Genomic DNA, 26,751 nt, shown 5'->3' with positions numbered 1-26,751 from the left:
GGCTGTAGCAGAGTAGAGATGGGTGGCTGACCAAGCAGTTTATTGAGCCAAGGCCTCTGTCAAGTCTTTCCTGTGGCCTTGATCTAAGGAGGAGCAAAGAAGGGCTACAAGAACAGGGCCTTACTCATCTCTGAACCCCACACAGCCTTCCACCTGCCCAGTTACCTTTAGGCTTCTGATCACCCCAAGAACACAAGCAGAGGTAGCCCAGGCTGGGGATTCTATACAGGAAAGCCAAGATGGCTCCCTCCCAGATCTCCCCCCCCCCCTGCTGTGTGAGTCCCCTCTGGTGAGAAGCTAGATGAGCCGGAAGCTCTAGGCTTTGAGGGCCATCCCTTCCAATTCTTCTCAGCCCATTGCTACACAAAGAGGGGAAGGGGCAGGCCAGGAGTAGGGGTGGGAGATCAGGATAGGAAGTGTTGTTAAGAGACCTTGCTGATGACACAGGCTGCTCAGCCTGCTGGGTGATGGAAGGGAGGCTCTGACTTGGCCTAGGACAAGTGTGGACACAGGACTTCAGATGGCCCCCAGTTCTCCAGCCACAGCCAGGCCCATAGCACCCCAGTTCCTGGAATCTTGGGGCCTGTGGTGGGGTTTTCCACCCCTGCAAAGACAAGGCGGCAGGCCCTACTGGGTTTCATTCTCTGAACACTGAAAGCAGATTCTGGAGGCAAAGTGGCCCCATTACCCAACTCTCTAGGATCTGGGCTCTTTCTTGTTCAAGCCACTTCTCAAGCTACCCAAAACCCAGTTTAGGTGGGAGGAGGACTGAGTGGCCTGGCTCCTTCCACCCCTCCTAGACATGGAGTAATTTGGGAAGCTGGGCTGTCCTCTCTTATCACCACCAAATCCCAAAGAAACCCAGTTCTCAGCCTCAGCCCAGAAAGCCCAGCCAAACTCTAGGTTAGCTCTGCCTTTGCCAAGCAGGTCTTCCTTGCTCCATGCTACAGTCTGGGCATAAAAACACAGCCACACTTGCCCGCTGTACATTTAATCAGTGCAGAATATTTACAGAACTAAACAATGGAGGAGGATGTTGCCCCCACCCCCGCTGGCTCTGTTTCTGCAGAAGGGGGTGTCTGATGAGTGACCCTCCCCTACCTCTAGCACTAGGCTATGAGAATCCAACACTAGGAGAGAGGTGGTGGCCCAGAGGATCCTGAGTGACAGCCCTTCACTGCTCAAGGCTTTAGGGAGGCAGAGGGGACAGAGCCAGCTGTACAGTACCATTTCCCACAGAAGCCTCCTGCTGACTGCAGAACGAAAAGAGGAAGGGAGGCCCCTTTACACCCTTAGGACAGACCTCTGAGGCCACAGTAGATTCCTCTGGGGGTTCCACAGTCTCTGTGTGGGGTAAGTTGCTGACCTGAGCCTAGTAGTGTCATAGAGGGATAGGGATCTGGAAGGGAGGAATCCCACAAGCCTGGTCTGTGATGTCCTGGGCATCCATACCATCAGGCACTGTCTCGGGATTTCAGGTACCCTAGTCTGTGTGCCTGCCAGCCCCCTCTCTCCAAGGCTTGGGACAAGGGCAGCAGAAGCTGGAGGGTGGGGGAGTGCTCAGCCTCCTGAGACCTGTGGGGGTAATGAAAGAGAATGTGGGCAGCCTAAGGAAGTAGAAGCCAGTCACCAGCACTTGGAAGGGGAGCTCAGCAGGCTCCCTTTGGTCCTTGGTGAGACAGGTCCAGGGCCCCTTCCGAGAGGAAAGAAGCTGCAGACCCAGGGGCAAGAGGGTGCTGCTGGGTGGGAAGGATGGAGAGGGCTTTCTCAGGCTTCTGGGCTCTCAGAAGCAGCCTAAGAAGGAACCCAGCCCCCAGGTAATCAGGGTGGCCCTTGGGCCCTCTGTTCTTCCTAAGGCAAATTCAGGAGGGTAGAGCCCCAGCTGGGCTCCTTCAAGGCAAACACAGCTCTTGTCATGGGAGGAGAGAGGTTCAGGCTGAGGAGAGCCAGAGCTGAAGAAGCTTCCCAGCCCCCTGCCACCTTCCAGATACTCTGTCCCTTAGTCCCTGTGTGGGGCGGTCCACTCAGAACTCTCAGCATCTCTTGGCCCCAGTGAGGAAAGCAGAAACAAATTCCGAGAGAAGGTGCCAGACACCCGGGCATAAGGAGCATCTGGGAACCACACGCCTGCCCCCTGTGGACCTGAGCACTGGGTGCTGCAGGCGCGATGCGATCATACCCACTCCTGCAGCGAGCGCTTGCAGTAGAGCAGCATGCGGGGTGCACCCTTGCGCTGCATCTGCACCAGGGCGAAGGCCAGGCCCAGGATGCCGAGCAGCAACAACAAGGGGACCAGCACCACCACCACATTCACTGTCCGAACCACCTCCTCCATCTGCACTACCACGCGGCTGCCCTCATCCTTGTCTCCCACATCCTCTTCCTTGCTGTCACCATCTGCGTCAGGCTCCGCACCCCCGTTGGGGTTGAAGGGTGGACGAGCCACATCCGGCCATCGTGGTCGGGGCTCCACATGCTCCTGGCAGCCCATGAAGTCCCGCAGGATGGATTTGGGGTGGCCGGGTTCCATCCGCAGGCGCTCATTGTTGAATTTCCAGTATTTGGTGCCCTTGTAGAAGTAGGTGTAGGCTATAGGAACAGACAGGCCAGAATGGTTTCAGGCTGGGGAAGGTGCGTAACTTGGTGGTAGAGTGCTTGGGGCGTATATTAAGTGGTCCTGGGTCTCCTAGCACCAAAACCAAACCAGAGCACAAACAAAAGCATACTCTTTTCCTCCTGGCGGTGGTGGCGTACGCCTTCACGAAGAATCAATAAAAAGTTAAAAACAATAAATAAATACATGCCTAAATAAATACATAAATAAATTCAAATGAGATGTGAAGTATGCTTTTGTTAAATGGTCCAAAAATTCTAAATTGGAACCTGCTGTGCTGGCGCATGCCTTTAATTCCAGCGCTTGGGAGGCAGAGGCAGGTGGATCTCTGTGAGTTCGAGGCCAGCCTGGTCTATAGGGTAAGTTCCAGAACAGCCAAGGCTATGTCTTAGGAAAACAAACAAACAAACAAACAAACAAACACCTCCTTTTTTTCCCCACTGCTTGCCTGAGTCTTCTCAAATCTGCTACCCTACGGTGGCTTGGTGGATTTTGGTCCCCAGCTTCCTGGCCACACTGACAGACACAGAAGGGGCCCACAGCCTGTCAGGGTCGGGGTGTCAAGGAAGCCTGCTGCTTATCCCAGGACTGGCTTTATTCCCAACCATAAGAGCCAGCATGGCTGTGTGGCCTTAGGCCTTCATGGACCTCGGACATAACCCAGTACTGTCCTGGACCAGTTCTCTGTCCTGGGGCACCTTGCAAGCACCCCACCGCCACCAAGAAGGGTCAGGTTTGGAGCACAGTGAGCTCAGAGCAGCTGCAGTGGCATGTCCGCAGCCAGAATCAGCTGATGACCCCGGGCACTGGCAAAGCTGGCAGGTCTGCCCTAAACATAAGAGTTTCAGATAAAAAAACCAGACATACAGAGGCCCTGCTGGAGGGCTAAAGGAGTCACAACTCCTGTCACTCAGTTACAATGACAGATACTTAGGCTTCTTTCACAGGTCGGTGAGTGCCGCCCTGAGAGGGCCCAACACTCTGAACCAGGCTCTCTGCCCTGAAGAATTCCCAGCTTCAGCTCTGGATGCAGACAGACATGGGAGGCACCTGGACAGGAGCCTCTCTGGCTGTGGGGACTGGAGGTCCACCAAAAGAGGACAGCAATAGATGCAGAGAAGGCAGGATGTCACAGCTAGGCCCCCCTTCCATGCCATCACAATGCCACAGGACCTTGGACGAGCCCTGTGCCCTGTGTGTGCTGGGTCCTCTGGGAGGGACTGGCCTGGTACCTGCATCGTTGCTGAGGAAGGCTCCTTTGGGAGAGTTGGGGATTCCCTGCCAGACACTGATGGGCTTGGGGTAGCCAGGGTCTCCATGCTGTGTCTCCTCGTTGAAGCGCCAGTACCTGTGACCAGAAGTCTATGAACCGAGAAGTCCCTGCTTGGGCCTCGGGCCTTTCCCCCACAGGCCCTCTTCCAGGCAGGTCTGAACATGAGAGGGCCTGGCTAAAGCTCCCTCCTTTGGGGGAAGGGGCGCAGCGAACTGCTTACCTGTCTGCTTGAAAGAAGAAGGTGTGACCTGTGGGCTCCCACCAGATGGCCGTGTCGATACGGTCATAGGGGATGTCTGTACCGTAGCTGCTCAGTGGCTGGGGGTAGCCGGGCTCCAGATTCGCTTCTCGGAAAAGCCAGTAGCGGTTACCTGCACGGGGAACAGTGAGCTGTGTGAGCAGGGGCCTGGGTTGGGGAAGGACGTGGCAGAAGAAATGCTTTTCTTCTGAGTCCACAATCGATTCACACCATCACTGCCCAGCTCCACACAGGACCACACGTACTCAGAATGATACTCATATGCACACCTATGCCGGGTACTCATGGAAACCTGTGAGATACTCACTTCTCTGTGTACAGGTCAGCTGCTACCACCCAGCCCCACTCACACACTCCACACGGCCCTTCATTCCACAGGACACCTCCTCTAGGCCTGCGAGCTGTGTCCCTGGGAACTTCCCATTTCACTGTGAACCCAGTCCTGGATTAGAGAGTTCCTGCCTGTGGGGCAGGAAAGACAGCTGAGATCCTGGCTAACTGGGCTCAGGGACCTGTTCTTAAAAAGGACAGCTTGCTCTTATAGGAATTCATGCTCAGGAGAACAAGAGGCCAAGGTGGGAGCAGTGAGCTGGGGTTCCTAAACTGCAGACGATGGACAGGGATACACCCCTCAATCCAGGTAGCCCCGGCCTCCAGGGTCTCTGCCTGCCTAACCCCCCAGCCTCTGTCTACCTCGCCACTCACACTTTGCTGCCTCCAGGTGTTGAGCGAGCCCACAGTGGGGATTGGAGAAGCAGAACTCTCTTCTCTCCTAGATGCTGCGGAGCCAGCAGTAGGGCATGAAGGCTGCCCCAGTCCCTCTCACACCATCCCGGCTTACCTTTGAAAAAGACAAAATGTCCATCCTGGCGCTCGTAGGCAGCGCTGATGTTCCCGGGCAGACCACGCCAGAAGTGGCCAATTGGCATAGGATAGTTGTCCAGAACACGGTTGTGCCGGACTCGCCAGAACCATCGGCCCTATGGAAGAGGATGGTATCAATGGCAGCATGTGCAAGGTACCTTGGGCTTGGGATGGGAGCTGTGCTTATGACTACTCCTGCCCAGGTCAGGGATGATCTGTCAGAGGCCATGGAGGCCCTGAGGAGCCAGGCAGTACCTGGAGACCCAAAGCAGCTCCAAGGAGGGAGCTCCGGGCTGAGGAGCAGGAACCTGACTGCTGTGTGACCCTTGACAAGTCCCTTGTTTTCTTCCTGGTCTAGGGTCTGGTAGGCACTGGTTAGCAAGGAAGGAGCCAGGCAAGGCTCTGGATAGGCTTAAAGAGGCAGTGGGAGGGGCAGGGCTAGGCTCTGGGTTGGCTGGAGGACTAAGAGGGTGGGGCCAGACCTTGAACACAAACATCTCTCCACGGAGCACAGCCACTGTGTCGAAGTTGCCATCGCAGATGTTGGGGCCATACTGGTCAGGCCTCTCTGTGGCTCGGGGCTGGGGTGGGGGCCCTGGCTTGGGGGGCCTCTCTGGCTTCCCACCTGGATGTGGTGGCTGGGGAGGCCGAGGTGGCTGGTGGTCTGGCCGTCCTGGCCGCCGGGGCCTCACAGTGGGGAGAGGCCGGGTGGGCTGTGGCTTACCATCTGGGGAGCCTACAGAGAGGTGGGGGATGGGGAAGGCAAGAAGTGACAGGGCAGATGAAGAACACAGCCTGGATGCCAGGCTCCCCTACATAAAATGCTGGAGTCCTGAGCCTCCCAGCACGGAGAGACCCTAGCAGGCGGCCCCTCCAGGGATAAGGTCCTGTCTATCCAAAGCAGCCCCCTCCCTCTACACCATCATCATTCATGGGGGATGGCTGGGTCTCCTCTACACAACCCTTTTCTTAACCTCTCTGCTGGACAGGAGGCTACCTGCCTCTGCTTTGCCTGAGGACGCTCCCCTGGCGGTGCTGGCCTAGTCAGTGGGGGCCTAGGAAGTAAGGTGCTAGCAGGGTCAGCATGGCCCTGGCTTCTGTGACTTGAACTCTATCCTGATGCACAACTCATTACTGAGCTGCTGGTGATGGAGGAAGGGACATCTGTCAGGCACCACCTGAGGAGGGCTCAGCGTGAACATGGAGACACAGGCCTTGACCAGAAGAGCTGGCCCTGGGGAGACCTGGCCACTGCAGATTTGCTAGGGAGAGTCTGGGCTTGGTAGGCAGAAGTCTCAAATCTACTGGGAAGTATGTGGAGTGATGGGGACAAACTCAAGGTCCTGGAGCCTTAGAATACCCTGAGTCTAGTAGGAATAGAAGATGGAAGGAAGATAGGTTGGGTCATCTGCATCCAGCCTGGAGCCACAGTGTGGGCTCTGGGCAAGTGACTGGGCCTCAGTTTTCTTGCCTATAGAATTGGGGCAGAGTAGTGCCCGTCTCACAGGGCCAACTGGTCACAGCCTACTCACCATAGAGCTGCTGGATACCCCGAAGGTCATCCTCGGGCAGCTGGAAGTTGTCAGTGTCCATCCACTGATAGAATGGTGCCATGATGGCGCTGGGGTTGCTCGAGTGCTCCAGCCCCAGAGCATGACCCAGCTCATGCACAGCCACCAGAAAGAGGCTGATTCCTGTGGTGGGGGCACGCACAGTCAGTCCCGTTCATCCTAGGCCCTCCGGGATGCCATGGACCCTACCCTTGCTTCTCTTGTGGGTGTCGCTGAGCTTCTCTGACTTCTGGCTTCTAATTTCCCCATGTGAAAAATGGGCCCAACCTACTCTTCTCTTCCCACCTTCCCTTGGTGGGACAACAGATTGAGATTTAAGTACAGGGCTCCAGAGACATAAGTAGGGGACGTTCTCTCCTCCTGAGCCTGAAGCTACTGAACTGGAGGGGCTAGCCAAGCTTGGACTACTCCCACCCTGGCCAGCTGTCCTCACCATGCAGGTCAGTGCTGGAGAAGGTCCAGGGCTCATCTGCGTCGAAATGGGTGTCCCCACCCATACCAGGGCCGGGGAAATAAGCATGGGCCAGAAAGCCACCCATGCCATCAAACGGTGAACTGTCGCCATGGAAGCGGGAGGCAAAGAGTACCATGATGTCAGCTTCCTCTCGCCTTCGTAGTCGAATGTCATCATAGGGCACTTCCTGGAAGACCAGGGGCGTGACCTGCTCCCACACTTGGAAAGCCCTGCGCACCGCCTCCATTGAATTGTACCAGCCCAGCTTTTCCGTGTAGTTCTGGATGCTGCAGGTGGGCGGGGAGATGAGAAATGGACAGGGGGCTGTGGGACACTGTTCACTGCTGCCTCCTTCCCCAGAGCACGTAAAGCCGCCACACTATCCACTGCTAGAGATGAATTACAACCTGTCACACCCAGTAATTCATTAAAACTCCGACCCTAAGTCTTCATGGTCCAAGACAAGCAGATCTGAATTTAAAAAGACAGTAAGGCCCGGTGTTGTCACATGCCTTTAATCCCAGCACTCAGGAGGGAGAGGAAAGTGGACCTCTCTAAATTCAAGGCCAACTTGGTCTACAGAATGAGTTCTAGGACAGCCTAGCCTACACAGTGAGACCCTGTCTTGAAAAACGAAAAAAAAAAAAAAAAAAAAAGAAGAAAGAAACCCAACAAGGAGCTGGACGTTATGGACATGCCTGCAATCCCACCTCTTGGGAGGCAGAGGCAGGAGGATTGACAGTTTAAGATTAGCTTCAGCTACACCTGGGTATATTACATGAGGACCTGACCTTGTCTTGGTAAACAAATGCCCCTAAGCTCCAAATCCCAACCCAAAAGGTAGTAAAAATACGAAGTAAATGAAAGTGCAGGTGCTTTGTGGCCCTGGGATGGGTAGCTGAGGCCTGGGATACAGGCCAAGCAGCTCTGCCAATCTGCATGTTGACCCCAGGCCCAGGCACACCCAAACGTGAGCTGTGTGACCTTGGACATTTGACTGTAGACAGTTTCAGTTTCTTTATTTGAAAGGCAGCAGGAGGAGGAGGGGGAGTAGTCCTTTCTTTGTGGGGCCCTCGAGAGGAGCGGGTGAAATACTGCACGAATATACAGCCCGGAACAGCGATCTCAGCCTTCATTTGTGCTGCGACCTTTCAGTACAGCTGCTCAAGTAGCAACTCCCCGACCAGAAAATCATAATCATACAGTTACTTCATAACTGTAATCTTGCTACCGCTATGAATAGTAATCTAAATAGCTGATATGTTGCCCCAGAGGGGTCATGACCTGCAGGTTGAAAAACCACTGGCCTAGAGCCTGCCCTAGAAGAGGAACTCACCCTCCCTGTGGATTTGGATTAGACTCAGCAACTGGTGCAGACGGAATGCCATAAACTATAAACGGGCATCTGCCTGGGTGGACCACGAATTCACTCTAGGATCCTGAGTGAAAGCAGGACCCTTGACTCCCACGCCTACTGGCCATACTGACTCAAGAGCCCCTCCGGCCACAGTAGGCCAGTCTAGTTTGCAGCCAGCTGGGGCCAGGAAAGGACCCTCGGCACCGCTAGCCAGACCTCTTCTGGTAAGCTTGTGGGAAAGAAAGTCCCTCTGAGATGTGTAAGGTAGCTCCCTTTCAAAGCTGGACCCGTACCTGAAGGTTAGGTGGTAACTGTTCCACGTCTTTCCTGTCAGGGTGTAACGTTTCCGCCGACGCAGATTGGCTTTCACCCGTACTCCAAACTGATCGGGTACCCCACAGCGGGGCCGCTTCATCCACCTGGACCACAGATATGGAGGCATCAGCTATGGGTCATCTCTTCCAGGCGGTCCATCTCCTTCCAACCCCCTCTTGCTTCCCGGTTCTCCCTCACAGGGATGTACTGGGGGTAGGAGACTGTTTGGCTTCCACAATAGTGTATAAAGAGATTGTACTTTCAGCAAGGACTCAAAAATGTGTGCCCCCTCTCCTGAGCGTAACCCAAGCATGGGATGAGTGCTCTTGAGGCCTCCTGTCCCAGGTATTGTGTTTCCCAATGTATTTGTAGGTCCTATTGAGTAGAGCAAGGCCTAGCTAGGTTGTCCCATCCAGGGCTCTTTACCAAAATTTCCCGTTCCCATGCCTGTAGCAGACATTACTAATCAAATACAATGCTCTTCCTGCCAAAGCTGGATTACACCTACCTCGTCTCTCTTTTTTTTTATTTATCTACTTTTTATGTACGTGTGCTCACATGAACTTCTGTGCCCTGTGTACACACAGGTGTTTCTTGAGGCCCCCTCAGAACCCCTGATTCTGAGTTACACGTGGTTGTGAGCTGAACCTAGGTCCTCTGCACAAGCAGTCATCCATCTTAACTCTCCAGCCCCTGTCTTATCTTTCTTAACATAAGGCCTTCAGGAAGCCATGCTAAACAATAAGCATTAGCCTGACGACCAAATCGTTTGCAGTTCCTCATCCTGGCCACTCTCCTCTGAAAACTCCAAATACCAAAGGCTCCTCTGAGCAGGCCAGAGGGCAGGAGGTGGGTGGGGTCCCGGAGGGGTCGGATGGGGGGACTTACGCCTTTGTCTCTTCGTCGAGCACACCGGTGACAGGGATCCCGTAGAAGCGCTGCATCTCCGCAAGGGCAGAGGCCAGGATCTGGGCAGAGCGCATGGTAGACATGTGCCGGCTAGGCTGGGGCAGGTAGCCATAGAGCCGAAGCCAGTTCTGCGAGGAAGCCAAATCAGGTCTGCTCAGTGGCTGCTCAGGACCCCCCAAGACCTCCCAACTTCGAGGAAAATCCAGTTCTTCCAGGGCCTCTGAACCCCTCACCACAAAGCCCCGCCTCAGATCTCCAGCCTCATTCCTGCTGCCTGGCACGGTCTTGCCTGGGTGGGACTCTTCTGCCCCAGGCAGGCTGCTGGGGACCCTCGAGTATTCAGAATCTCTCTCTTTAAGTTCTTAACTCTGGTCCTCTGCCAGAGCAGCAAATGTTCTTAACTGCCGGGCCATTTCTCTAAGCCCTCTTTTTTGAGGGGGATGTTTGACAGGGTTTCTCTGTGTAGCCTTAGAACTTGTACATCATGCTAGCCTCAAACTCAGAGATCCACCTGCCCTCTGCCTCCCCAATGCTGTTTGATTAAAGGTGTGTGCCACCACAGCCAGCCCAAACCCTTCTTTTTTTTTTTTTTTTTGTTTTGTTTCCAGATGGGATTTTCCAGATGGGGTCTCTCTGTGTAGCCCTGGCTGTCCTTGAACTCAGAGATCTGCCTGCCTCTGCCTCCTCTGGAGTGCTAGGATTAAAGGCGTGTGCCACCACCACTCAGACAACCTTTTAAATTATTATTGTTATTAATTATTATTTTAGTTGTGTGTGTGCTCCCAGGTTCTCGTGGAGTCCAGAAGAGGGTGTTGGATTTCCTGGAGATGGAATTATAGGTAATCGTGAGCCATGTGACATGGTGCTGGGAGCTGAGCTTGGAAGTCCTCTGCAAAAGCAGTACTCGCTCCTAAATGCTGAGCCCTCTCTCCAGCACCATGTTTAAAATAGATTTTATTCATTCTTTGAAGAATTCTTACCTTTACCCAATGCTTTTTAAACATATCTCCATTCGTGTTGGAATTTTGACCAGCTTGATCTTACACAGGTCATCACACTCGCTATGAGCCACTCCTTGTCTGAAAGTCACTTCACACTCCTCCTCCTCTCCGTCAGCTCTTAACTCTTTCTTCCCACCCTTCCACCGATCCCTTATCTGTTAATATAGATGATTCATCCACAGCTGAACAACTCAGTTACATACACTTGGCACTTTGACCAGTTATGAGTCTCTGCATTAACCATTACGCACTGTGCAAAGAGGCTTCTCCAACTGAAATTATGACCAACACAACGCTCTGGGTTTAAATATAAATATTTAGAAGGCAGTCCAACAGCATGACTAGTTAACATGAGAACACTAGGTTCAGCCCTATAAATTTCTGGGTCATGAGCCTTCTCTTTCTTTTTTCTTTCCAATTATTTTTATTTCATGTGTATGAGTGTTTGTCTGCATATATGTATGTATGTGTACCATGTGAGTGCCTGTGCCCACAAAGGTTAAAAGTCAATGTCAGAGTCCCTAGAACTGGAGATACAGATAGTTGTGAGTTATCTGAACCAGGTCCTCTGCAAGAACAGCAAGTACTTCTAATCACACACACATACTTTTTCCTTTCTTCCTTTCTTTTTTGAGACAAGGTCTCTCTGTGTAGCTCTGGCTGTCCTGGAACTCGCTATGTAAACCAGGCTGTCCTCAAACTCGTAAGATGAAACTGCCTCTGTCTGTAGAGAGCTGGGATTAAAGGAGGCTGCAACCGTGCGTGCCTGGCTTTATTTGTCTATGTTCGGGCAAACAAACCATGGTACACATGTGAAGACCAGAGGAGGTGGGTTTTCTCCTTCTACCACACAGGTCCCAGGAATCAAACTCCGCTCACCAGGCCTGATGGCAAACACCTTTACCTGCTGAGCCATCTCACTGGTTCAGAATTTCTTGAGGGCTCAAGAGGTGGGAAAGCCAGCAGGTCCTAAAGCCTCCACAGGAGCGGGAGGAGGCAGGCAGGATCCCGCCATGGGCCCTCCCCAAAAGGATGTGACAAGGCCCTAAAGCCCAGTGCCTGCTCTGCCATGAATTGTTTATTTTGAAACAGGGTTTCTAGTCAGGCTAGCCTTCAACTTGCTATGTAAGCAAGGATAGCTTTGAATTCTTCAATTTCTTGCATCACTTCCCAAGATTACAGGTGTGCACAGCCATGCCTGGTTTCATGCAGTGCCGGGACTCTATCTCAGGGCTTCATGCATGCTAGGCAACTATCCCATTAACAGGTCTACACCTTCAGCTCCTACTGTCTGCACTGGATGTTTCCTCATCTGCAAAATGAAGGCCAATGTGCTCTTCTAGGATGTCTCAGTGAGTGACTAGTGCTGTGATGAAACACCATTGAAGGGATCAGTATTCAGCACAAGACACCCTAAGGGACAAAGGGGCAGAGAATAAGAGGCTAAGGCAGGAGATAGAGGATGAAGGAGAAGGAGAAGGGTGTTTGTCTGGTAGGGACAGAGGACTTCCTCTGGATAGAGACGAGACAGATGTAGCCCACAGGTAAATGGCAACTTATATTACAAGGGGAAACCCATGTTAGGATAAAGAGTTTAATTTTAATTAGGCATGTTAAGTAGGTGAGCCAAAGGGGGCTTTTGATTGCTGGACTTCAACGCATTGATGGCTGGATCTTGGTGGTCAGCCTCAGTAGGAGGAAGAGGCCAAATAAGGGAATAGACCTCGGTAGCTAGTTTGGGGAATGTAAACTACTGTTTTTTTAGCAAGGCAGGAGAATAGAGAGAAGGGTGAAGCCTGCCAGAGCCATGCACCATGCTGGGGCTGGCTGGAGTCCCTTTAACCATGACTGAAGCAGCCTGGGGAGGAAAGGGTTTATTTGGCTTATACTTCCATATCACTGTTCATCATTGAAGGAAGTCAGAGCAGGAGCTCAAACGGGGCAGGAACCTGCAGGCAGGGGCTGATGCGGAGGCCATGGAGAAGCACTGTTTCCTGGCTTGTTCAGCCTGCATTCTTATAGGACCAGGGACCACCAGCCCAGGGTGGCAGCACCAGCCCAGTGTGGCAGCATCCACCATGGCTGGCTCCTCCCGTTAATTACGAAAATCCCCTAAAGCCAGATCTCATGGAAGGATTTTCTCAAGTGAGGTTTCCTCCTGTCAGATGACTCTAGCTTGGGCCAAGGAAAACTAGGGTAAGATATGAGCGGCACAGCCTGAGGAAAAGCTCTCAGTACAAAAAGAGTGTGCTCAGTTCCCTTCTAGAACTTGCCAGGCAAATCCCATCCATCCACCTGACCATCTAGCTACCCACCCATCATCCGCTCAGCCAGATGTTCCTGCACATGCTGACTGTGCCAGAGAGCAAGCCAGTAGGGGGCTATGAAAGACATGGCTGTCTAGAGCTTATAGGCTCCCGGGAGGCCCTGACTTGGAGGAGGGCTTCACGGCTCTCAACTCCACGAATGCACCAGCAAATCTGAAGCAGCAACTCTGATGAATGATTCTGAGAAATGCCAAGAAAGACCAGCTGTCTCATGCCCTCAAGGTGGTGAGGAGATGGTACCCAGACAGAAGCAAGGAAGCAGAAGCCTTCCTTGTCCTTCCCACACTTAACTAGCCACCTGGAAAACCTACTTTCTAGAGTATTTTAGAAGGAGAAGGCTATATGCTGAGGGGCCCAAAGGCAGGCGGGGCATGGCAGATGCTTTGGACTGACACATGTTGGCCCATGTGGCCCAGGGCATCGGTGCCCAAGCTTGATGGGCAGAGAGCTGCCCAGCCAAGTCCCAGCCTGGCTGGCAGTGCAGCTCTACTCAGGGGCCCCAGGGTCTTGGAGGGTGGTAGAGCAGCAAGCAAAGCTGAGAACTAATTGTCAGCTCTGTACAGAGTAGAGCCAAGCCTATTAAAAAAAGGAGGGTGGTGGGGCTGGATTAGGGCCTGCTTCATCGGTGAGGTTCTACAAGGATCAAGTGGCAAAGTGTACTGGGAATGTTATGGTTGATAAGAGATCAGGGCTCTGGATGGCTACTCTGTGCCAATAGGGTTGAGGGGTCCAGGCTTCTGGTAAGACTGGTCAGGTGCGAGCAGGCCCTAGGGCAGCTGCGAGAGGAGGGAGCCTCCATCATTTCCCTACTGACTCTCTTCACCCCTCTGACCACATGATAATACTGCTCAGTTCTTCCCAAACCTCCTCCAAAGTTCCTGAGGCGGGACTACTTCCCTTCTGGACAGTTTTCCTGAAGCCTCATGGAAAGGTCCAATGGGCAAGGCCACTAGGCTAACAGCAAAAGCCATGGGGCTGAGGTATGTATGGCGGTAGAGCAGAGGGGCGGGGGCCGGGAGGAGTGGCTGCTGATGAGGGCACCTTCATACCACCTATTTGCATAAGGTAAAAATATCTTCAGTGCAAGCAATCAGAGTCCCAGAGGGGCTGATTAGCCTGTCTGCAGAGCTAATAAGAGGGGCATGCTGGGGACAGAGGCTCAGGAGGGGCCCCGGGGCAGGGAAGGGAGGGGGTGCTGGCTTGTATGCAGCAAAGGGCTCCAGAGATCTGCAGAGATCTGTCAGGAGAGCTGCTTCATCCCAGAGCCTGCTTGGGGGAGGGGGGAGGGCAGCTGCCAGACAGGTCCCAAGGGAGCCTAGTGAGCCTCTTTCTCGTAGTTAAAAGCTTTTAAGTCCCCAGGAAGCAGAGTTTCCATCTCCCCCATCAGCCACTGCTGGGGTGAAGGTGGCTGGTGACACCCCTTGGGCGGGGTCTGATGAACAGAAGTGCAGCCTCCCAGCCTGAGGGGAAGCCGATGGCCGGCCTGCCCCTGGCCAACATGTGCTCAGGGTGGCTGAACACCAAGTGTCCACAGACGCCACCTTGGAGCTTCTTCCCTTCCTAGTGTGGGGAGTAAGTGCCCATCACCCAGCACAGTACTGAATGACAAGTTCTAGAGGCTAGAGAGCTCAGGCGCACCTTGTCCCTTAGTGGTGCATGAGGCAGCCTTACAGTGACAGGCAGCTCAAGCGCTGAGCCCCAGGTAAGAGAAGGCACGAGTCAAGCCCTTACTGTTTCTGTTGATGGTGTCTGTCTCTCCTATTCCTCTGTTGTCTAGAGGTTCACGTGTGAGCCGAGCAGGTGAAGCTGTGCTTCTCTGATGGGGAAACCAAGGCATGGAGGTCAGCACTGGGCATAGGAAGGGAAGGGTCCTAGCCCAAAGCTTTGTACTCTTTCCATGAGGGCCACTGTCCGATGACAGAGTAGGAGGGCTCTGAAGCGGCCACTGGGCCATGAAGTCTCTCTCATCTTTAGGGTAGGATGTGTATGTGGGGTGTTTCTGAGACCCTAGTGTCAAGGCTGTCCTGGCCATTGCTTTGAGTTTCAGCCTCCATCCTGTATTTATTGATGCTGCAGGTTAACTGGTTTATCCCAAGCAGGAAGACAAGGGACAGTAGGTCACAAGAGAAATTCCTGATCCTCAGTCGAGACAGTAAACATAACACCTGAGAACCTGCTGTGAGCCACTTAATGCTCACAACCACTCCTGAAAGATAAACATCCATCTACTCTCATTGTTCTGGGAGCAAGGTTCAGAGGCAGTGAGTTGTCTCCTCAGAGTCATGCAGCTGATTTGGGATAGACTGGGTACAGGAGGTTTCTGTACTGTTCTCAGCTCCTTAGCCTCATATGCTGGGCCCTGGCACTGTGCAAGGCACCAATCCTTCCCACACCCAACATCTCTGCCTGAGTCTGGGCACTGAGCCAGGCTGCCTGCCCTCCTCCAGGCCTGTAGAAGCAATATGGAGAAATGCAAGCCTGCAGGGAGGGCTCATCTGAGAAGGAGGCCCCAGATCCTAGAACAATGCTGTTCCTAGTGGAGACTAGTGGGAAGGGGGACTGGAGCCAGAGCCATTCTGTACCAACAGCCATTGCTGCTAGGGGCTTACACAAGGGGACTGGCCAGTAGCACAGCAGCCCTTCCCCCAAGGCCTTATCAGGCTCCAGGTGATAAGGATAATTCTAAGGGTTCTGTTTTGTCTCTCACCTCAACGCCCTCTGTAACCTGAGCAGCCCCAGGTGTGTTCTGCCCAGCCAGGTACAAAGGGAAGCTTGTCAGGGCCATCAAAGATGGAGCAGCCCCCAGACCTTCCAAGATCTTGTAAGGTTTCCCCTCTCCCCAACTCTGCCTCTGAGAATTTTTGGGGACAAAGCAGGGTTCTGCTCTGTCTGCCATACCAGAAGGAACAGAAACTGAACAGTTAGTTCTGGGATGGAGACCCTGCAACAGTCTCCTGCAAGGCCTCTGTACTAGCAAGATGCATCCAGGCTCTGGGAAGTGCTGGGGTGGTAGTTTCCGAAGCTACCAAAGCCAGCTACCTCCTTGTGGCAGAGTCACAGATTAACCTAGCAGGTACCCCTGCAAGAGACAGGGTGCTCAGCTGCCATAGGCAGCTCATGCCATTTTTGCCAGCAAGGATCCATTAGAAAGCTCCCCCGAAGCTGAGTAGAAACTAGCTACTGGTTGCCTGTCCCTATTAAAGGCCTGTGAGAAACCAACTGTGGCTAAGACAAGTCCGAACTTTGGTTTCCATCTCTGTAAAATGGGGTCATGCTGAGGCTAGCCTGGTCTACATAGTAAGTTCCTGGCTAGTCTGGGCTACATAGGGGGACCCTATCACAAACAAACAAGGAACTGACTAGACTATTCAATTCTTGTTGCCTGATACTCCCAGAGGGTAGCATGGTCTGTTTAAACAGTTCTAGGACACGTGCATTTGGGGCCAAATCTACTTCTCACTATGAACTTGAGATCCTTCTGCCTCAGATTTCCAAATCCTGGGAATGTAAGCATATGCTGTTATACCTAGACCATCACGAATCTTAAATTTTTTTTTTTTTTTTTTTTTTTTTTTTTTTTGCGTGTGTTTTTGTGCATGTGAACATGAGTCCAGTGTTCTTGGAGGCCAAAGCCCTTAGAGGTAGGTAGTTGTGAGGTCCTGATGTGGATGCTGGGAACTGAACTCTGGGTGCTCTACAGTACACTCTTACACTCTCTGAGCCATCACCTCTCTGACTCTCTAGGCCCAGGAGTGTCCCTACCCCGGTATTGGGGATTGATTGATCACAGAGCCTAGAACACGCTAGGCGAGTGCTCTACCTCTTGGGCTCCATCCCAGACAATTTGTTTTTTTTTTTTAACTTTTTATTTTGAAACATGCTCTCAGCTGGTTGTGGCAGCACACACTTGTAATCCCAGCAGGAAAGCAGAGGCAGGAGAATCGCTCTGAGTTTGAGGCCAGCATGGTCTAAAATCGAGTCCTGGACAGCCAGGACTACATAAAGAAACACTGTCTTAAAAAAAAAAATGAAAGAAAGAAAGAGAGAGAGAGAAAGAAGGAAAGAAGAAAGGGTCTCATGAAGTTGCCTAGGCTGGCAACAGGCAGCCCTTAAACTTGGAATCCTCCTGCTTCAGCCTCCCAAGGATCTGAGATTGCAGGCCAGTACCAGCAATCGCCTCTTCGTTATGGGTCTTAAGGAAAGTTGTGGATGATGATGTCTCTGGGGGACTTCCAGCCAGGGAAGCAGGAACAAGGCAGCCGCCCAAGCCCAAGCCACCCCCACAAGCCTTAACCTGGAGGGGAAAACAAACGGGTCCTTTGGCCTGTGGGCGGGGAGGGGTGGAGTGGAAGACGCCTTTGTTTGCCAGGGTTTTCAAGGTTGGCTGGAGACCAGGCCTTGAGTATCACCTGGACCTTCCCTTGTAAGTGATGGCTCTTAGATGGGGCTGTCTAGGGCAGGGTGTGGGTGGGAGTGGCAGGAAACAGGTCAGCTTTGGTAGAACCCCTGAAAAGACCTTCCCATCTGGATCAGTCTCGGCAGGCTCCTACTAGCAGAATATGGAAACTCACCAGGGCGATACCTTGTAATTTGACCTTTTAGCCAATCTGAGGCTCCAAGAGAGAAGGTGCTGGGTTCAAACTCCAGTTCTACAGTCTCGGGCTATGTAACCTGAGGTACCTTCTCTCACCTAGAGGAATTAAGTTTCCTCCTCCAAATGCAAAGAGTTAAAAGTAGAAATGTGAAAATGCTTCTAGAATGTTCCTGGACAGAATCGGTGGAATGAAAGCACTGAAATAACGCGTGAAGCCCTCGGGCTGGCTGAGCATAGCATTCACAGCACCGCTCACAAACAGAATAAATTTTCCCCTAACTCTTATCAAGCAGTTACTGTGACTATTCCCATCTTATGAGCAGGAAAACCACAGTTCAGACAAGTTCAACAACTTGCCACCAACAACGAATGCCATTCATTTTATCAAGGGCTGTGATGCTAAGTGCCAGACATGGAGCAGGGTCCTCACGTCTCCATGGTGAACCCCACATCTGTGGGTCAGTCAGAGAGTGGATCCAGATCCTGCTCTCCAGGCTGCGTAGCTCTGGGGGCTCAGCCATCAGTGGCTATGGAACATGGGACATCTCCAAAGCTGCTTATGGCTGCTACCTGGCTCCTCATCTGCCTATGCCAACTTCTTCTGACAGCAGAGGAGGGCAAGCCAGGTCTTCTATTCACTTCCTCCTGTCTCTTTGAGGCATATGGGACTCAGGGGGAGGTACCCCTTATGTCCCTTGGCGGACCCACGTCTGCTGACACACCTGCCTGGGGCTGTATATCCTGACACTTGCCTCAGGGGGCCTAGCCACACGATTGCTAGTCTCTAGGCATTCTCAGAACCTTTGGGGAACAGTGCTCAGGAATTCTAATTCTCAATGTTAGGATTTTGGCACAAAACCTGCTTCTGGGTTGCCTAGCAACTTACGATGTCATCATGTGTCGCCGGCCAGGTGGCCACACCTGGAAGGCATGGTTACCTTGCCCCTTAAAGGGACAACCCAACATGTAGTCTCTCTCTTGGCCTCTCTTGGTCCCTCTTGCTCCTGGCCTCTTGGCCTTTTCCACTTTCTCTATCAGGGTGCCCCCTTCTCTCTCTTCTCACCCTTTCTCTTCCCCCCCTTATGTCCTGCTCTCTCTTCTCTCCCTCTCTTCATATCCACCTAATAAACCTCTTCATATAAAACCTGTTGTAGCCATCATGATTTAATTTGTTCCCATCACTCAAGCTCTCCAGGGGGCTCTTCTAGCCAGAAGGTGTTCCTGGGAATGCTCAGCTATCCCTGGGGTCTGGATCTCCCAGGATCCTCTTTGCAAGAAAGAGGTGCCCAAGCAGAGTGTCCCCAAACACTCTTCTTCTGATTCATAGAACACTGTACCCAAGTAGAAACAACCAAGGGTTCTGTTGCGCTAATTTTTAAACTCTTATCTACTTGGGGCTACTTAAAGCCTCTCCCTTCTAACTCCCCAACCCTAGGTAGGAGAGAGAAGGATAATGGGGAGGGGGGCCACAGACTCCTTTACTTCTCCAAGCTGTTTAGGGTCAATGGGTTCTTCTGGGGCTATACTAATGTCTGTCAATAGCAAACAGTCTCCTTTAAGCCACTGCACTGAAACATTTCTGTCTGTCTGTCTGCTCCAAGTCGCCACAATGTCTGTCTCTGGTCTCTCCAAACTGCTACACGCCATACTTGTCTTCTGGGTTCTCATATTTATATCCCTCAGAGTCCTAGACCACGCCCCTCCTGGTGCTGCCCCAGGCAAGCCTTTACCAGTTGGCAAAGACCATGCCTCACAGGAGGCAATTATCAACTGTGGACATACTAAAGCCCAAACAAAAAAATCCCACATTTGGGATTAAAACAAAAACATATTTACATAACATAACTGAGTTTTTAAAGAAACCAAGGTTCTGTTCCTGCCTTGGTGTCCACCTAAGTCTTGGGGTGACACTGAGGATGCCATCTTTGAACCCTCAGGCAGGAGCCAAATAAATTCCCAGCAGGGTAACAATGGCAAGGACTACCTGGATCCAGCCACAAAAGGGGCACAAAGGAAGAGCCAGACCTAAATGTGTGGCAGAAAAGGCCTTTCCACACCCACAGCATGCCATTTTGAATTGGCATGAGTAACTTGGATCTAAAGGTTACTGAGCTTTTGGAGAAAAGCTTTAGGGGAGAGGGTATGGACATATGAGGTTTCCTGGCCACACCCAGGGGTGTCTTAGAGAAGTCTCCTTCCTCCTTGGTTTGGGGCAATAGGAAGTATGTGTGTCCAGGGGTCACAGTGGGCAGGCCAGACCCAGATGCTGCTCCAGTGAAGAAAGACCCAGGAGGAGGTCAACGATGGGTGGGCCAAGGGACACCCCAAATACAGTGACATGTTATGGGCTGATGTGAAAGATGGCCCACATCCAGTCCCAGTTCTCGGCGGTGCCCATCACACCAGTGTCCCGTGTCCCTCGTGTAGTCTGTTTGTCCCCCACCCAAGAATGTGTGGAGACATACTCTCGTAGTCATCTCTGCTATGAGCCCAACACGAAACCCCTTTTCCTTTAGGGAAGACATGCGATCTGTACAGTACAGTTTCTGTCCTGTAGTTGAGAAGGAATATTAATATGAGCAGACCTACAGGGACCATCATTGGCATCAAGAGAAGATGGGCACACAGACAGGGACTCCGGTCAGATCTAAAGATCAAAAGTCCAGGCAGTGGTGGTGCTCACCTTTAATCCCAGCACTTGGAGGCAGTGGCAGGCATGTGTCTCTAAGTGTGAGGCCAGCTTGGTCTCCAGAGTGAGTTCCATGACAGCCAGGGCTACTCCGAGAAACACTGTCTCAACAAACAAACAAAGGGAACACTCTAGTTGACCCCCTGCCTCCTTTTGCTCCTCTTCCTTAGTGGTCGGATGGGGGCAGGAAGACTTGTGATGCTATAAAGGGAAGGTAGGACTGTCCGGTTTTGGTGCTGGTATCACCACACCTGTGAACCCTGGCAGCCTGAGTCACTTCCACAGGATGGGCTGACAGTGCTAAGTTGCGGGGAGGGTCCGCAGGGGAAGTTTGTCTAGTAATGGGCAGTGGCACTCGGGTTGCCAGGGAGTGTAGCCACAGAACAAGACCAGAACCTAATGGGACAGCAAGCTGGCAGCTCATCCAGGTGGGGTGCTAGAACACAGGGCCTGTCCAGGGGAGAAAATGGGAGAGGCTAGGGCAGAGTAGTTCCGAAGTAGCTTTTTCAAGGAAGGAAGGCTACTGGGTGCTGGCTGGAGGTGAGTGGCAGCCTCTAGCACAGGCCAGTTTCTGGTTCCTTAGTCTAGCGAATTCCCATGGCTGTCACCTGGGAGGGTGAAATGAGTCAGGTTACCAAGGTACTCATAAGCTATGAGCTGACCAGAGATCTGGAGCTGTGGACTCCCTCAGGTGAGAACCAGGGTCTTTATCAAAGGAACAGGGACCTAGACACTGGAAAATCATGGCTTTCTATGTGTGCCCTAGCTCCTGAAAAATGACACAGAGATCTATTAAGTTTATTAAAAGCTTCAGGCACTATAGCTGGGCAGATACTGAGCTATTCTAACCCGTCTATGCCGGCCTGGCCTACTTCCCAGCCACACGGCCCATTATCTGCCATCTTAGTCTCACTCTGGCACCTTCTTCTTCACCAGTTCTGGAGGGCAACTCCTGCCTCTCCCTGGTTCCCACCTAAGACCCTCCCACTGGGATCAGAAGTCCCGCCTTAACCCTCCTGCCCAGCTATTGGCTGTTCAGCTCTTTATTGACCAATTAGTAGGTGATGGAGAACAGAGTTTGCAGCCTACCAAGACAGAAGATGCTTTACAATAATGACAATGCCAAAGTCCAGACTGCAACCCAATCCGGGTACAGAAACCAGCATTTGAAAACGGTGCATCCTTCAACTGGATGCTACAAATGTAAGGCGGGCCTAGACTGAACAGATGGGCTGGTCACCAAAGCCTAGGGACTCTTTGAGCCCAATTATGGCCAGTCCTGAGGGGTCTTCCAGAACACCCTGCATGCAGAAAGACATCCATCCATCCACCTACGGTGGATTCCAACACGAAACATTTCAGAGTTCTCTCCAGCCACAACACAATTGTGTTTCAAGAGTCAGTGCTAGCCGGGGCGGGAGTTGTGGGCTGTGAGCACTAACAGCTGTGCTTCCTTAACTGGAGAAATCAGGCCCCACTGCCCAGCTCCTGGCCATCCACGAAGCTCATTCACAATGCACAACCACCAAACTCCAGGTTGGCCTGTGTAGCTACAAACCTGGGCAATCTGGGACTTCAAATTTTTTGGCCTCTTCTTCAGTGGCAGTACCTTGGTGACTGGCAAACATTTCCTACCAGCTTCCCTATAAGCCTCTGTCCCTAGGCTGTGGATTGGGTTGGGGCAGACTTGGTCCCCTCAACTCTCTGACCTGATGAGGGAAGAGGTCAAAGGGGTTGGAGGATTGGCTTGAGGTGTAGCTGGTCCCCCCAACTTTTTATTAAAGTAGGGTAGGGAAAGGGCAGACTTCTACTGGGAAAATCTTTCACGCAGACTAGAAAAGTGAGTAAGTCTTCTGGGCTGGGATGGCAGTATGGACTGTCTGCAAATACAAACTGTTCTCTCAGGCCGTCGCTCCAGGCAGCCCAAGGGCCCCGAGCCTACAAGGTAGATACAGCGCCTGACTCACGCTGTCTCCACACCTAGTCTTCCTTTTTCCAAGGGCGGGGATGAATGATGGAAGGCACCCTGGGGTGACCGAGCTATCGCTGGGGGATGCGTTGGAGCGGGAGGTACCGGCTGGGACTCTGCGCCTGGAGACCGCGCCTGGTCACTCTCTGGACCAATCCTGAGAGCGGCATATGGACGTCAGCCCGGCTTCCAGAGAAAAGAGGCGTGGAGTCTAACCCTGTTTCACCCAGGCCTGGGCGTAAGGGCGCTGGTGGGAAAAGTGTCTCCGGAGATAGGGTCTGTCCTAAAGAACCCACCCTGGGGTGCGAATGCCTCAGCGCAAGAAAGTCGCCAAAGCACCTATGCAATCGGTCATCTGCCTGGGAGATTCACACCCATCCCCCAACCACCCTGGCCGGCCCGGCAACGCACGATGTCACCCAAAGGAGTGTCAGCCAAGGAGCGAGCGCTGCGGGGCTCTTGTTCCGCCTGAGTTCTCACTACCCGCAGCACCCCACCCCCTCCTTACTCTCAAAGCCCACAGTGCGCGGATCCGGCTCTCGAGGAATCCGTGCGGGCGAAAAGCCTGGAGGCCAGGGTTGGGGGCTGCGGAGGCGGCTGCAGGGACTCAAGCTAGAGCGGGCCGATGCCCCGAGCGGCTTCAGGGTGCAGAGCGGCCGCGAGCCCTGTGCTCCCAGGGCTCTGGGAAGAGGCGCGCTGCAGAGCTCCAGCCTGGGAGTGGCAGCCCTGCCAGTCCCGCTTTCTACCCAAGCTCTCCAATCCAGATCAGCCTTCACCCCCAAGGCCCCGTGCGTCTCTCCAACCTGCAGGCCCCCGCTGCGGGCGTGGTTCGCACCACGTCCCTCCAGGTCCTTACCTCAGCGGCGTACACTTCGGCGTCCTCAGACGCTGCGTCGCGGCCCAGACAGTCCAGAAGCACCAGTAGTAGCAGCGGGAGCAGCCAAGCTCGGCCGCTGGGGCAGCCGCCAGTGCAGCACGGCCGTCCGGGCGCGCTCCGGTCGCTGCCCATGCTCTTTGGCCGCCAGCCGGGTCCCGAGCGCTGCAAGTGGGGCTGGCTCGCTGGATGGCGCCGGGTCCTCGCACGCGGCTGGGAAACTTGCGATTCTCCCCGGCTCCCCGCCCCCTGGGCGGCGGACCTCGGGCTCCCGGTGCCTGCCGGAGCCGCTCAGGTCCCCTCTGCGATTTCCCAAACCCGAGGAGAAGCGGGTAGGGCAGGTCGGGGTTCGCGGGGACTCGTCCGCGGGAGAAGGGGGCCGGCCGAGCTGCACGCCGCAGACTCTCGCAGCCTCGGCGCGGTGCGCCCTGGCCCCGACCCCCCGAGAGCAAGCACAACTCCGGAGCCTTTGTCTGGCTCAGCGCTCCGGCCGCCCGGTCCCGCGGCGCCCCCTGCGCGCCCTGCTCTCTCTGTCCATGCCCAGGGCCCCCCGCGCTGCCCAGAGCGCGCGCCTCCCGCCGGCGACTCCACTTGTCGCCGCGCCCAACCGGGCCCGGATCCCCAGGCAGTCCCGGGAGGAGCGCAGGGAACCGGCCCGAGAGAACGACGTGCCCGCCAGCGAGCCAGCCAGCCAGCCAGCCAGCTAGCCAGCCAGCGCCCCGCGTCCCCGGCGAGTTTGGCTCCACAGCCCTACTCCCAGTGCGCGGCGGGAGCCGCCGCTCTTAAAGGGCCAGTGTCTCCCCGTGCGCAAAGCCTGGCGTAGGCTGGGGGCGGTACTTAAGCCGAGGCTTCTCGGTAGCAGGTGCCAGCTGTGTTGCCCCGGCAGGTGGGTGACTCTGACGGCAGCCAACCTCCCCTTGCCTGCTTAGCTCCCACCTCCGCTTCTGGGGAGCAGACGTGACCCCGTAACTCGCACCTCTGGCGAGGGAGGGCGCAAGGAAGGCGTGGTCTCCCTTCGAGGGCAGCTTGTAGATTCCCGGGCAGCCACCCGGAGGGAGGAGGTAAGGACGTGCCTACAGAGGTGGTCCCGAAGAGGGCCTGAAGTCCTGCTTTAAACTTTAAAACGTGACACTAAGACTCCGAAACAAAGGAGTGGAAGGAGCCAGTAACGTTGCTCAGCGGGTAAAGTCAGTGGTCACGGTTGAGTTGGTCAAGCGTGGCGGCTAGACTTCGATCCCCAGGACCCACTTGGTGGACAGATAAAACCCGCGCCACTGTGGCGCGCGTTCGAGCACACACAGGCGCGCGCGCACACACACAAATGTAATTTTAAAAACAAACCCCAGAGTGTCTTCAGCGCTTTAGCAAATTTCCTCAGTAGAAAAGGCTAGGGCTAGGGCACCTCTGGGACAATTCGAGTGCAGGGTGCGACCGAGAACACAGGCTACCGAGGCTTGGAGTGTGCATCCCCACTTCCCTGCCGGGTGGGTGTGAACAAATTACTGGATTTTTCTGAGTCTCCAAATTGGGATGCGGATTCTGGTTCCTAGTGTGCACCCATTCCTTCCTCCCCACCCCCCAAACAAAGGCAGCTCCATTTGGTCTCTGTTTTGGGAAAGTCGGTGTATGGATGAGACCCATCAGAACGCTGGCTGGAATGGCAAACCTTCCAGTAAAGCTTGGGCTAGACTTTTAACTTTTACCCAGGCGTGGACACGGAAGGGGGTCGAAGGTCAGCGGAAACTTGGTCCAGGCCAAGGTCAGCCCTAGTGTAGTGAACTGGTGGAGCTGGGGTGCCACTTGACGGCCACAGGAGCCAGGGCAGAGGGAGAGAACCTCATCACCTCCCTCACAGACCAGGGAAATGGAGTTTACCTTCCCTGAGGTGGATCTTTTTTAGAGCAGGCTCTCTGGGTGCTCCCCCCCCCCCCGCCTCCCGCCGGCTCCCATCTCTCAGAAATAGGAGACCTGGCAAAGGACCTTAGGAATGGCTGGCTTGTACCCACCCACCGTGTGAAGGAAGATAAAACATGCCTGGTGCCTGGCCTAACATCTCAGGAAAGGAGATTGGGTCTTGAAGAAAAGGTAGAGGCAGTCTCTCCCCTTTCCACGGGTGGACTTCCCCGTGGGGGTCCCTCACCTGGGAAACCAGTTTCTGAATTCTCTAATTTGAAATTTGATTTTGAAAAATGTCCAATGGGTGCACCACAGCCTTGGTTCAGGTGTATTTCAAGAATTTGCAAATTTTACCCCCAAGTATTTTTATACAAACAAACAAACACTGAGTTTATGGGGTTACCTAGAAGTAAATACAACTCAGGTAGGTGGACGAGGTTTGAGAGACCAGTTGTTTTGGTGGATACTTCTGGCTCTAGGATAATAGATCCATCCTTCCTTCCTTCCTTCCTTCCTTCCTTCCTTCCTTCCTTCCTTCCTTCCTTCCTTCCTCTTTCTTTCTGCAGACTAGGCTGGCCTTGAACCCACAGATCCGAAAGCTACATGCCTCTTTCTCCCATGTGCTGGGGATTAAAGGTATGTACCACCACACCCAGCTGTAAAAATGGAGTCTAGTGTGAGGGGTTTTACAGAAAACTCTGGATTCGAAGCCAGGTCTCTGACCCCGGTTCCTGCCCGGGGTCAACATTACTGGAATTTGTTTCCTATCTAGGTTTACTTTCTTATTTGTAAAAGGAGGGTTCTGATTCAGCTCACAGATGAGCAAGTGAGTTCTTTTCCCCTGTGATGCTGCTGTGGGCTAGAATTAGGATGTCAGGATGTTTGTACCCTGGCTACCCAGTTGCAGCTCCATTTGTTTTTCATTATCTGATTAAAAAAAAAAGATTTATTTTTTATTTTATGTGCATTAGTGTTTTGCCTGCATCTATGTCTGTGAGGGTATCAAAATAGAACCACGGTCCTCTGAAAGAACAGCTAGTGCTCTTAAGCTCTGAGCCATCGCTCCTGCCCCCATTACCTGATTTTTTTTTTTTTCTACCAGTTTTACAAGTATGTAGCTATGCGGTACACTCCCATTAGCTTTGCTGTCAGGGTCATGGGAGAATAGGTTGCCTGTTTTTCAGGACTTGGAGGCAGCTCAAAAGGGCTGCAATGGGTTGGAGAGATGGCTCAGTGATTAAGAGCTTTTGCCTATCTTTCAGAGGATATAAGTTTGGTTCCCAGCACCCATATCAGGTAAGTCAGAATTGCCTGTGACTCACACTCTGGAGGAACCTGGCCCCCTGTTCTGGCCTCCGTGTGTACAGACATCCACCCCAACCCATCCCTGGTGGGACTTGAAAGTACAGAATGTGTTACACCTCTTTTCCCTGCCTCCAGTCACCCTCCCCATTTCTCGGACCACCCCGTTTCTTTATCACACAAACACTCTAAAGCCTATGGTTGGTAAGGCTGGTTTGAAGCTCTTGCTTCTTCACATTTGGCCACGTTGTCACTTCAGTGTTTGGTACTGGCTGGCAAAACAGGACCCTTTTGGTTATGGGAGTCTTTTGGACTTTGGGTGCCAAGAGAAGAAATAAACAAACAAAGTGCTTTCCCTCTCTCTTGGAAACAGAGCTGGGGTGGTCTAAAGAGGCAATGGAGAAGGTCTTAGTGCCAGGTGGAAACCAGCCAGGCAGGCCCTGAGATGAGTATTTCCCAGCCCTGCAGGGGAACATCTGAGGA

The 26,751-nt window shown here is 53.3% G+C and overlaps 1 protein-coding gene across 1 annotated transcript; it reads right to left on the bottom strand.

The window, feature by feature from the left end:
• Positions 1-975: 975 nt before the first annotated feature.
• On the bottom strand, positions 976-23,772 carry Mmp15 (matrix metallopeptidase 15). Its single transcript, XM_055621063.1, has 10 exons — positions 23,053-23,772; positions 9,596-9,744; positions 8,686-8,811; positions 7,015-7,322; positions 6,543-6,704; positions 5,493-5,746; positions 4,988-5,126; positions 4,108-4,258; positions 3,847-3,962; positions 976-2,589 (listed from the first exon to the last, which is right to left on the bottom strand). Exons 1-10 carry the CDS (start codon positions 23,203-23,205, stop codon positions 2,174-2,176), a joined length of 1,974 nt encoding a protein of 657 aa, XP_055477038.1. The 5' UTR covers positions 23,206-23,772; the 3' UTR covers positions 976-2,173.
• Positions 23,773-26,751: the final 2,979 nt, after the last annotated feature.

Source organism: Psammomys obesus, unplaced genomic scaffold (assembly GCF_907164565.1).
Source record: "Psammomys obesus unplaced genomic scaffold, mPsaObe1.curated_primary_1811, whole genome shotgun sequence".
Lineage (NCBI taxonomy): Eukaryota > Metazoa > Chordata > Mammalia > Rodentia > Muridae > Psammomys > Psammomys obesus.
Note: the sequence above shows the minus strand (reverse complement) of the source record. Positions and strands in the feature narration are given on the sequence as shown.